Source organism: Anarrhichthys ocellatus, unplaced genomic scaffold, assembly GCF_004355925.1.
Source record: "Anarrhichthys ocellatus isolate YVR2014 unplaced genomic scaffold, GSC_Weel_1.0 scaffold52, whole genome shotgun sequence".
Taxonomy (NCBI): domain Eukaryota; kingdom Metazoa; phylum Chordata; class Actinopteri; order Perciformes; family Anarhichadidae; genus Anarrhichthys; species Anarrhichthys ocellatus.
The window spans coordinates 1395231-1407159 of NW_022280082.1; the positions used below are offsets into that span (position 1 = coordinate 1395231).

Consider the following 11929-nt stretch of genomic DNA (forward strand, 5'->3'; position numbering starts at 1 on the left):
CTTTCCTTGCTTTCTTGCAAAGCACAACATGAAGTATACATGTGCAGCACAATTGCACGCTGCCTTTCTTATCTCGTGTTTTTCCATTCACACTCTCAGACATTTAGACTACTTTGAGATGCTGCGGAACGAGGATGAGCTGGCTTTGTCGAAACGTTTTGAGTCGGTAAGGAGAAGAAAAAACACTATAATTCCCTGACATCATTCTTGCATTATTTGTGACTGTAGAATATTTAGCAGGAGATATTCACAGGTGCTGTTGTTTCGCTTCTTCTCCTCCAGGTACATATAGACACCAAAAGTGCCAACCAAGTTTTTGATCTCATCCGCAAGAAGATGAACCACACTGATGCACACCCGCACTTTATGTCTGTCCTGCATCACTGTCTCCTCATGCCACGTGAGTGTTTTCTTTACATTGTTTAATACTTGGCTGCACACTGTACAATGTTTGGACAACTTCCGTCACACAAACATACTGTGAAATGGGATTAAAGGCTGGTGAGTTTACAAACGAAATGACTCTAAACAAGGTGGTAGTATTACTCCCACAAAATACACGGAGCATCTGTACCTTCTGGTTTATGGCCAGAAAGATAAGGATGTTGACTTTGTGCAGATTAGTCAGTCCAGATATTGGATAAGCACATTCCCAGCCAAACTTAATACTTTACTCACTCAAAGTCGGAGACCATTGTTGGCTAATATTCAGGTTTTGTTACTGTTTTTCTGCAAGAAAATGCACCATGTTGGATTACAATTTTAGCCAGCTTCCTCACGACACTTGACTTGAAAACAAAGAGCCAGAAAGCGGCTGCGATTTTTCTTTGACTCTCACCTTCCCCCCCCTCCGAGTGGCTTTTTTAACAAGACCCCTCTCCGTTACTTTGCTGAGGCATTAAGCGTGTAATTAACACTTCAGCCGCAAATACGGTGCTGCGGTCAGACTCAAGAGTTAATAAAATAGAAGCTGGTGATGATACTTCATAGAAAAGAGTAATCAGAATAATATCACTGAATATATTGTGATGCATTGAACAACGGTAAACATGTTGTCCCTCATGATGGATGCAGTCTCACCAATCTGTAACACTTACATGCGTCACCTTGTAACCTAGTTATAGTGCTTCTATTTATCTCATCAGTTAGGAGCTAATTTTGGAAATCAGTCCTTTGGTTCATCATAATAAAACAGCCGCTGTGGATCCAGCTGTGGATCCAGCTGTTCCTGTACTGACACTAATGGAGAGAAATTCATTCTAATTACTGAGGCTCATGGGAAACTCTTCCTCCCTCTCTCCTCAGACAAGAGAAGCGGTAACACGGTGCAGTACTGGCTGCTGTTGGATCGCATTGTCCAGCAGATGGTCTTGCAGAATGACAAAGGTCACGATCCCGACGTCACACCACTGGAGAACTTTAACGTGAAGAACGTTGTCCGGATGTGAGTCCTCATTTCTTCCTCCGAGACAGACCGAGTGACGACATGGAACAGATTACTCGGCTGCCAGATTGTAGAATGCAGAACAATGTTGTGTTTGATGAGACATTAAAAAGCCTCGCGCTCAGCAGTGTTTCAAAAATAGATTCCCTTTTAAGTTCAGAAAAACAATGACTGGAGTTGTTCACTGGAGTTGATTATGTGTGTCATCCTTTATGCAGGCTGGTCAATGAAAATGAGGTCAAACAGTGGAAAGAGCAGGCAGAGAAAATGCGAAAAGGTTCGTAAGACTACAAATGATTTGACTGAAATAGAATACGTTTGTTAATTAACTCAATATGACGAACATATCGCCGTGGCTTCCCATTTCAGAGCACCATGAGCTGCAGCAGAAGTTTGATAAGAAGGAGCGTGAATGTGATGCAAAGACTCAGGAGAAAGAGGACATGATGCAGACCCTCAACAAGATGAAAGAGAAGCTGGAAAAGGAGAGCACCGAGCACAAGAATGTCAAACAGCAAGTGGCCGAACTCACCGTCCGACTGCACGAACTCAGCACCGTACGTCGTCCTTTATGTTCACTGGCCACTTTATAATGACCTGTAAATGAAACCTGATTGAATGTTGTGTTAATGACAAATCACTGACAAATGGAAACACTTCTATCTCGTTGCATATTGATTTTTTACTTTATGTTGTTGCTTGCCTGAAACAGCAACACCTTTGAACCCTTATTATTTCTGTTATGTCAGCAGAATACAAGTTACAGAGTCCCATCAATGAAACAGAAGAATAGAGCAACATTTTTGTGCAATGCACAATATTTTGACACCTGAAATATATATTACGAAAGATTAATTTTATATGAGCAAGGACTAATTTAAATTGAACAAAGATAGGACAATGGTTCCCACCGTGGTCAATGACTAGACAAAGATCTCTGAGTATTGTCACACGTTTATTGCTCAGAGCATGGTACACAGGACAGGGGTTGGGTTGAAATGTGCCCCCCGATGGGAAGCTGTTCTCTCTCTGTATACCTTGACTTGGTCATCCCCCTCTGGTTGCGTCTTTCAGTTTGTCTTTGTTCAAAAGACAGAGGGTTCATTAGCCTTCTGATCATCAAGTTGAAATGACAAGGCTGTATAAGTAATATTCTGTATAAGTATTTTCCTGTCCAGTGTTCAGATTGTGTAATACTCTCCCTGCAGAGACGGGCAGCTGTTGTTCCTGGAGGCCCTCCCCTCGCCCCCGGTCCGCCCGGTGGTCCTCCTCCACCCATCTCAGCGTTTGGTATGTGCCCACCTCCCCCGCCGCCCCCTGGGGGCATGATGCCTCCTCCACCTCCCCCACCGCCTCCTCCGGGTGGACCCCCACCTCCTCCTGGACGCCCACTCGTCGGAGGTATCCCTCCCCCGCCGGGAGCACCCCTTGGACCATCCCTGAAGACGAAGAACATTCCCCAGCCATCCAACGCACTCAAGTCCTTCAACTGGGCCAAGTTAGCTGAGGTGAGAACAGCGGAGGCACAAAAGGACCTGAATATATAACATATATAACAATATCTTGATGCTTGGTGTTAGAATATGAGATATAAATGTCTTGTTGTCCTCTGCTCAGAATAAACTGGAGGGCACTATCTGGATGGAGGTGGACGATGCCAAGGTTTTCAAAATCCTGGATCTGGAGGACATTGAAAAGACCTTCTCAGCCTATCAGAGACAGCAGGTACTGAGGACGAGGCAGTTCATCTCTCCAGCTCTCCAAATGTGGCCGTCTATTGTCAGAGAGGCCCGGGGGGGTTGAGTTGCTGAGGGCTTAGCTGGCTTGCCTTTTTGGATTTAGACTTTGCTTCTGATGAGATTTTCTTGTTTTGCAACTTTTGATTTCTCAAGAAAAGTTGGAGAAAAGGGGGAGAGGTCAGATCATTTACAAAAAAACAAAAGTCTGCCTGAGGCAAAGAAAATAAAATAAATAAATAAGTAGACGGGGAAATCTCCAGGTTTATTTGGGAGTTTCTTAGATGCAAAACTTTCGGTAGCACTTTCTGTGACGCCCATTTCTATAATGCATCGTAAACATACTTGTAATGTGTTATAATCTCCTTATAGCAGTGTGTGATTTTTAAAGCACACATAAACATTCATAATGCTTTTTAACATAGCAGATTATTAAGCATTTTATAATGACTTATGTTTTACAACCATAACAGTTAAAATACATTATGATCCTTACAAAAATATGCTTTGTGATTTTTGTTATTAGTTGTTATAATTACACGGTGCTATAAGCAGATTATAATGCATTATAAGTATGTTTATAATGCATCATGGACGCGGGTGTGATAGAAAGTGTTACTAAACTTTCAGGCTTGAATCATCTTAAACGCCTTCTTACATTGCAACAGAATGCTGTTTTTGCTATTTTAGTTTGTGCTTTTGATCCTGATGCATGAGTGAGCTGCTCAGAATCAGCTGTTTCCTCTTAGTTACTTGATATTCTTAATCGGTAGTGACTTTGAGTTGTTTAGAAGAGAATGAGCATGCCTTTTCAAAAGTTCAAGAAGCATGTCCAGCACACAAAATACGATCTTCAAAAAACACTGAAAAAGACTCAACCGGAAGCATCTCTGCTCACACACACAGAGGCAAAACTTTAGATCTTCAGGTTGATTTTTTTTGTGCACAGCATGTGAACTGTAAACAACTGAACACCCACTCACGCCTCAATGCTGCTCACTCCATCAGTGACGGATCCGTCGTTGTCTAAGCACAGAATGAGCTTTGATTCATTAGCTGTTTGTTTTTATGGGCTGCGATCACGTAACTGCTTTACTTATTCTAATGAGTGCTTACGTCTTCCCTGCTTCTTGCCTGCATTTTAGGACTTCTTTATGATCAATAACAGCAAACAGGTGAGTGCTCTTACAGTACAGTAGATGTACAGTCTGGAATTTGTGTCGCTCTTCGTGGATTCTATCTTTATTTATATGTTGTACTGTACGTCATGTCCTTTTGTCCATCTTACTTAAATGTATATAATGACTCGTGAGACGGTTGAGAGTCCGCTGCCTTTATTTGTGTGTCCTATTTGCATGTACTGATGAATGTGACGACCTCCCTGTCTGACTGTTTTCAAAGTCTTTGTACTGTATTTTCAGTTTGGTCTTTTAGGGCATGCGTCGTCTTCGTTGTTGCGTGTCTGTGTGTCTTGTGCAAGTTGAACTGGCCTGTTGCACTCTGACCTCTTCATCGGTTTGCTCACAGAAAGAAGCAGAAGACGACACGCTGAGCTCTAAAAAAGTCAAGGAGCTGTCAGTCATTGACGGCCGTCGAGCTCAGAACTGCAACATCCTCCTCTCGCGGTACGTTTGCATCAGCATCATCTTATGAAACATTACTGACACTGCACAGGCTGTGAGGGATATTTCCCCTTGTATGTCAAATTTATTTTACTTTTCAAAATTTTGTTTTGAGGATACACAATCTCATTTTTAAAGAGGTCGATAAGAGATGAATAAAAAACTAAACAAATAACATAAAGTTATATAATAGCATAAACACACACTTAATGCAATGGCATAAAAACAGCACATATAAGCATACGGTGCTCTCCCTCAACCTCAAACCACACTACAATGTTTATTACAAGCATCATCTACAGGAAAGTAAAAGAGAAAATAAGAATTAATAACTGCCCAACCAGATAAAATCATGTCAATAGTACGAAACGTAAAGGTTAACGAGCAAAGATGTCTTTGTAAGTAATAGATCTCACTGATCTCATTGGGATTTTTATTTATTAGCTCATCTGTCATTTTCTTTAGAACCTATATGTACACAAGGAGGTGTTAAGTATGTCTACGTGATGTGATTTAAATTGAACTCAAAGCCGTCTTCAATGCGAAGGGCAGCTAAAGTAATGCATCCGTTGTGCGCTGCAGGCTGAAGCTTTCTAACGAGGAGATGAAGAGAGCCATCCTGACCATGGACGAACAGGAGGACCTTCCCAAAGACATGCTGGAGCAGGTACGTCATCGGGTTCACTGCGAAGCAGCAAGTACTGCTGGGTGAATCAAACGTGCCTTCATGTAGCGATTGCACTTTGACTGCTTTCTAAAAATAGCAGCAATTCATGCCTGTCAGCATTAAGCCACGTGTTCACCTATTTTCAGAGCCAATGTTGAAATTGTGGGTAACAAGCTACAACTCTGATAACAGCATATTTGGTTAATGTTCTTTATATTGAAGGGGAGAGAGACAGTGAGATGCAAAAGCATGACAGCAGAGATTCAGCCCTTTGTGTCTGTTAAAGCAATTTATAATATACAATGTGATAACCCCCTCCTCTGCCTCTAACAGAGATGAGTACAGGTGAATGTTTGAATTGGGAATGAAAGACGTCTTTTTTTCTTCCTTCAGCTGCTGAAGTTTGTCCCAGAGAAGAGCGATGTGGATCTTCTGGAGGAACACAAACATGAGCTCGACCGAATGGCAAAACCTGACCGCTTCTTCTATGAGATGAGCAGGTACTTCAGCCATAACGGTTTTCTTTCTTATGTTCTACCTTTTTTCTTCTGTATTAAACAGATATTACCATCAGACCTGACAGTATCAGGTCAGTGCAGCGCTCTGCAGATCAGAAGTGCTGACAAACAATAGCCATTGTTTCCTCTCAGTCAGGGCAGATAAGTGAAGTCACACGTGGCTTTCTACTTAGCCGGGGGAACAATAGCTGAATGTGTGACTCATCTTAATCGTGTCGGTGAATAAATCAAGTCTGTAACATAATAACAGTAATTTAATAACGTGTCACAACTCAGCCACTAACTGCCATAAATACATTCAGATCAGAAACTAGGGTAACTGGCGTTCCTACAGTATAGTGACAAAAGTCACAGTGGTATTCATTAGCTGCAGAGTCGGTGGTTTTATAAGCTGAAATGAAAAACACTGCCAAAAATAAGCTTCATCACCACAACGTTATATGTGCGATTGAATGAGCACACAGGCGGCTTTGCTTTATTTTGCCAGAGCACAATGTCCATGTTTGTGGCTTTTGTCTAACTTGGTGGATTTCCCTGTTCATCATTTTATTATTTTTGACTCAGTTTGTTCCTCTGACACATATTTTCCATCCCCTGTCCAGAATAAACCACTACCAGCAGAGGCTGCAGTCCTTATACTTCAAAAAGAAGTTTGCCGAGAGGATAGCTGAGATCAAACCCAAAGTTGAAGGTAAGAAAAATCTTTTAGTGATATAACTCAAAAATGTAAAAGTAAGAAATGTATTCTCCTTTGAAGCATCTCTGTAGTGGCTTGCCAAGCTACCGAAGTCTTAAAGTGAATCAGTCGGACACCTTTAATCACCTTTTTTCCTGTTTTCCTGTCTCAGCTCTCAGTAGGGCGTCTAAGGAGATTTTACACAGCAGAAACCTGAAGCAGCTGCTGGAGGTGGTGCTGGCCTTTGGAAACTTCATGAACAAGGGTCAGAGGGGCAACGCTTACGGCTTCAAGGTGTCTTCGCTCAACAAGATTGCTGATACCAAATCCAGTATCGACAAGTACGAACAATTTTCAACTGTAACATTTATGGTTTTTATTTGATTTGACCTTCATTATACCAGAATAATCTTCCTTGCTTTTAAAATGAATAGCCAAAAGTGACTCTGTAGCTCTTCCCAAGATAAGGGTGCAACAACTTTAGAAGCACTTTCACCAAAGACAGAGCGGGTTCCAGGAATGAGATACAAAATATGTCCGCACGACCGAAAGATACAGCTACAGTTTACCGCTAAGCTACAGCTGTAGTTTAAGAAGGAGTTTTAGGAGTCGGCAGAGAACATAAATACATCAAAACTGGCAGGCCGTAAAACAAAAAGAACGGCATGCAATTTACAAAAAGTCACGTCTGGAACAGGGAATGTGGTATAGATGAAACTCCATATGGTTATTCGCATAATAAAAGCAATATATATTGCACATTTGACACGTCCGCTGCCTCGAAGCTTGGTCCACCTCAGTGTCTGTACGTCTCCTGTTTGCAGAAACATAACCCTCCTGCACTACCTGATCACCATCCTGGAGAAGAAATACCCCAAAGTCCTGATGTTCCAGGAGGACCTGCAGAGTCTCTCTGATGCCGCCAAAGTCAAGTAGGTGGAGCTGTGAAGATCCTGCTGCCTGACTTTCAACTGCTTTCCCTTTTTGTATTGAACAATCGCTTTTCTTTTTTGCAGCATGACTGAGCTGGAAAAAGATATCGGCAACATGCGCAGCGGCTTAAAAAGCGTGGAGAGTGTGAGTCGCAAAGATCTACGACATAACGCGCGTTCATGTATTGGTCATGCTGTTGTGCAATATTTAGTGCGGGTCGAGCTTTACTTCAACGTTTCCCTCTTCTGGATAACTTTCACTCGTAGGAGCTGGAATATCAGAAGAAGCGACCGCAGGAGCTGGGCGACAAGTTTGTGTCGGTCGTGAGTCAGTTCATCACCGTGGCCAGCTTCAGCTTCTCCGATGTGGAGGACTCTCTCGCCGAGGCCAAGGAACTGGTACGTCCCGCTGAGTGTGTTCGAGCAGACCGGACAGCACCAGTGTCACTTGTAGAAACAGAAAGCGTCCCATTTCCTCTCGGATGCAGCTGTTTCATATGTGCCTTATTGACCTCGTCTGTCACCTTTTGTAGGAAAGCTAACCGCGGGAGTGAAGTGTTTCAGCTTCCTGCCACTTTATTGGTCCGCCTGCTCGCTGCCATGTGTGCAGGTCAAGAGAGAAAAGCAGGAACAGAGACGGAAAATAGCATTTTTTCACCATTATGTTCGACCTCACGTTATTTAATGAAAGCTTTTATCAAATGTTATCGTTACATTTGAATGTGGGAGGTCGTTGTGAACATTAGAGGCCAGCAGAATGTGAATTTACTTCTCATTTGTAGCGCAAAAGGTCTGGATTTTGCAGACATTTTATGAGAATTGGTCTTTTTACTACCAGAAACCTGAGCATATTCACCTTTCTGGGAAAAGCTTGACACCCTGAAGTTTTAAATTTTAAATTTATGCATCTGCCCACATTTATTGGTGCAGAGGTTTTTTTATCTCTGAGCGTGTGTTACATTGACCCAAGTGCTCAGCTGGTCACATGGCAGCCATTCGTTTTCTGCAAATAATTGACGGTGTCCCGTAGTTAAATATGTTTACAGTGGTCCTCTGTACGCATACACACATACTGACTCTTTAAACAACTCCGTGCATCTTGTTTGTGTGCATAAATATCAAGATGTAGAGAAAAAAAATTCCGTCCTTTTGTGAGGAAGTAAAAAAAAAAAAAAACGCATCGTACCTGAATTTTTTTTGTTTGTACATTGACAGCGGAGTGGAAACCGGAGACAAATTCCATGTATGCGTAAGCATACATGGCCAATAAAGCTGATTCTGATTCTGAATGCATCGCACACTAACCAACCGTTAACAAATAATTGAAGTAACCTGACGGAGTTTGCGTGCCATGGACAGATCGCTGCACATCTTAGAAGGTGTATGTTGTCAGCATGACCTCACATCTGGATGTCCTCTTTTTTAACTTACTGTGAAAAACATTCAACAAACATGTTGCCTTAATTTGGGCTCTGGCTCCAGTCTCTGGCCTCAGCTGTAATCAGTAGCCGGTCACATCTGAGTTAACACGGGCTTCAAAGCCCAACTACTGGTACCCTGCTCTTATTTCAAAGAGCTGAGACCTAACGAGTCCCCCTGTAAAACAGTCAAAGACGGAGTAAAACATGGTTCGACTGTGTCCCGCTGTAAATCTAATCCCATGTGTGCCCCCTTCTCTTTGGTCCCACAGTTTCTGAAGGCAGTAAAGCACTTTGGCGAGGATGCCAGTAAGATGCAGCCAGATGAGTTCTTTGGCGTCTTTGACCAGTTCCTGCAGTCGTTCGCCGAGGCTCAGCAGGAGAACGAGAACATGCGAAAACGCAAAGAGGAGGAGGAGCGCAGGGCCAAGATGGAAGCTCAGGTGTGTGATCGTTCCCTGTTTCCATTTCATCCTTGACAAAAAGAGCCGCAGTTATAAAACACTATAAGTATGGAGTATAATCTGAAATATTGTAGAAACTCCGACATTAATTCAGAGTTAAAACGAGACTATGTACATTTTGATAAAACACTACAGCTATAAGGAATAGTTTGACATTTTGGGAAATATATATTTATTAGTTTTCTGCTGAATTTTAAATGAGAAGATCGATAACACGATACTACATATCTGTCCCTACTGTATGAAGTTACAGCCTGCAGCCGGTTAGCTTAGCACAAAATGGAAACAAGGAGCTTGTAACAAACAGCCTGGCTCTGGTAGCTGTTTCCTCCTGCCGCTAGTCTTTATGCTAAGCTAACTAGCTGCTGCTGGCTTCATATTTAACACACAGATAAGAGTGGTATCAATCTTCCCAACTATTTCTATGACTAAATGTATTAAAAAAATGTCAAACTATTTCTCTGATGTTAATAAATTCGGGTCCATTCTCGTGAATGTGATATCTCAGGAACACCTTTTAGTGAATTTTCTCAAATTTTGCATAAAAGTCCACTTGCTCTCAAGGATGAACTGATTCGATTTTGGTGGTCAAAGGTCACTTGGATTTTTGTCCATAGATCAAGAAATTCAGACACTAATTATGACAATTTCCCATAAATGTTTAATAGGATGAAATGAGGAAGTGAGGACATTTTGGACAGACATGAATGTAAACTGTAACATGACTGGTTGGTGGAGGCATACACACCTGCGAGGCGGTAATTTCAGTTTTAAATACATTGATTTTTATTTCTGTGTCATCAGCTGAAAGAGCAGAGGGAGCGGGAGCGAAAGGCCCGGAAAGCAAAGGCAAACGGAGAGGACGACGGAGGCGAGTTTGACGACTTGGTGTCTGCGCTGCGGTCCGGCGAGGTCTTCGACAAGGACTTATCCAAAATGAAACGCAACCGCAAGCGCATCAACAGCCAGACAACAGACGCGAGCAGAGAGCGACCGGTCACAAAGCTCAACTTCTAAGCGGGGGTTGAGGTCATCGTCCTTGTTTCGTTCGCCCACCCTGCTCATTAGTTTCCCTCTGGGTCAAACTGACATGCACATTCCTCCCCCTCCCCCCTCCCCTCCCCTCCCACCCGGCTCGGCCTGGCATCATCGCTGCAGAGCCACACACACACAGCAACACAACATGATCAGACCTTTCATCCTCTTGAGATTTTGATGTTAAACGGAGAAGAAGCCAAAACTTGTTGACGACCAAATCAGATAATTCCCGCCGAAGGATCGGCTTGGTCAAATGAAATGTTTCAAAGTTGTTGCACAAGAGCTGGATGTTTGCCCCGCTGGGGAAAAGGTTCCTTCCGGGTGCAAGAGAAGCTCACGCTTGTATGACAGGAGCAGTTCTGTGCTGTTTTTGTACGTCTGAATCTATGCACAGAGTGAAATGTGCAGCTAGCAGACTCCTTCGGGGCTTGATGCTCGACCCAAACAGGAAGATGATTCCATTAAAAACACAAGGGGCCATTTTGTACGGACTGATTTCATAGATTGAGAGAGGCTGCTTTCATGCCCGAGTTGTCCGAGAAAGACTGAAGCTGAACTTCCTCTTGACCCTGCCGGTCTCTTGCAGTCAGAACCATCACAGGACTGAGGCGCTGCGCTGTTAAGACAGACGTGGTGTTTGGACTGCAAGTGACGCGGCTGAGAAGTTTCTTTTCTATTCATCATTATTGACATGCAGCATTTCTATATCTGATCACTGTATGTTTTATTTGAAGTTTTTCCCTGTTAAGAGCTGGCCTTAACGTTGTTGTTCTATTTGTTGAGTGGGTACTCTCAAAGGCCTGGGTCTAATCTGCAGTTTCTCTACAAGTGTGGACACTCATGTCATAGATTACATATATATCTATATACATAAGGTTGCGTGCTTGTGACACATGCACATATAAATTCATAATTACTATGCTGAATGCTATTAAAACAATACCCAGTCGATGCAATACACTTATTTCCCCTCTCCGAAGGGAGTGCCCTCCTTTACGTATTCATTGAATATATGGAATATGTCTTCTGTACTCTGGCTGGATTTACACTGCGACAGAATAAGACAACACCCTGGTTTTAAACTCTGCGTGATCCACATGTGATGATTTCATTCTTGTAGAAAACATCACATGTGGACGTGAAACCTTTGACTTTAATTTGTCCGCTCGGCTTTGTGTGAATCCATCCAGAGTCAAACACCTCCATTGGACTTTTATAATTTAAATATTGCTTTCTATTGTACAATGACCTGATGATGATAATAAATGGGAGAAACAGTTTTGAGTTTTTGTTGCATTCAGCTGCTAAGCACATGCACTTGAATGAATTATGATGCAGTGTATGATAGGCACCGGGCTCATGGCTCCATCTAGTGGTCAGTAAATGTTACTGAACAGAAAAACTAATCTTAAAC

At 42.5% G+C, this 11929-nt stretch overlaps 1 protein-coding gene across 3 annotated transcripts in view; it reads left to right on the forward strand.

Annotated features, from left to right (window-relative positions):
• daam1b (dishevelled associated activator of morphogenesis 1b) overlaps positions 1 to 11794 on the forward strand; it is a 43002-nt gene extending 31208 nt beyond the window's left edge. For 2 of the 3 annotated variants that reach the window (XM_031870279.1, XM_031870280.1), the window contains exons 9-26: positions 100 to 166; positions 283 to 400; positions 1306 to 1444; positions 1663 to 1721; positions 1814 to 2001; positions 2653 to 2952; positions 3062 to 3169; positions 4326 to 4355; positions 4708 to 4805; positions 5385 to 5469; positions 5863 to 5969; positions 6590 to 6678; positions 6836 to 7004; positions 7488 to 7595; positions 7680 to 7740; positions 7863 to 7994; positions 9286 to 9456; positions 10282 to 11794. In XM_031870279.1, coding sequence (XP_031726139.1) covers positions 100 to 166; positions 283 to 400; positions 1306 to 1444; positions 1663 to 1721; positions 1814 to 2001; positions 2653 to 2952; positions 3062 to 3169; positions 4326 to 4355; positions 4708 to 4805; positions 5385 to 5469; positions 5863 to 5969; positions 6590 to 6678; positions 6836 to 7004; positions 7488 to 7595; positions 7680 to 7740; positions 7863 to 7994; positions 9286 to 9456; positions 10282 to 10494 — 2242 coding nt within the window. In that variant the 3' untranslated portion in view covers positions 10495 to 11794. The remainder of the gene's footprint in view (positions 1 to 99; positions 167 to 282; positions 401 to 1305; positions 1445 to 1662; positions 1722 to 1813; positions 2002 to 2652; positions 2953 to 3061; positions 3170 to 4325; positions 4356 to 4707; positions 4806 to 5384; positions 5470 to 5862; positions 5970 to 6589; positions 6679 to 6835; positions 7005 to 7487; positions 7596 to 7679; positions 7741 to 7862; positions 7995 to 9285; positions 9457 to 10281) is intronic. The other variant, XM_031870281.1, reaches the window with a different exon arrangement.
• Positions 11795 to 11929: the final 135 nt, after the last annotated feature.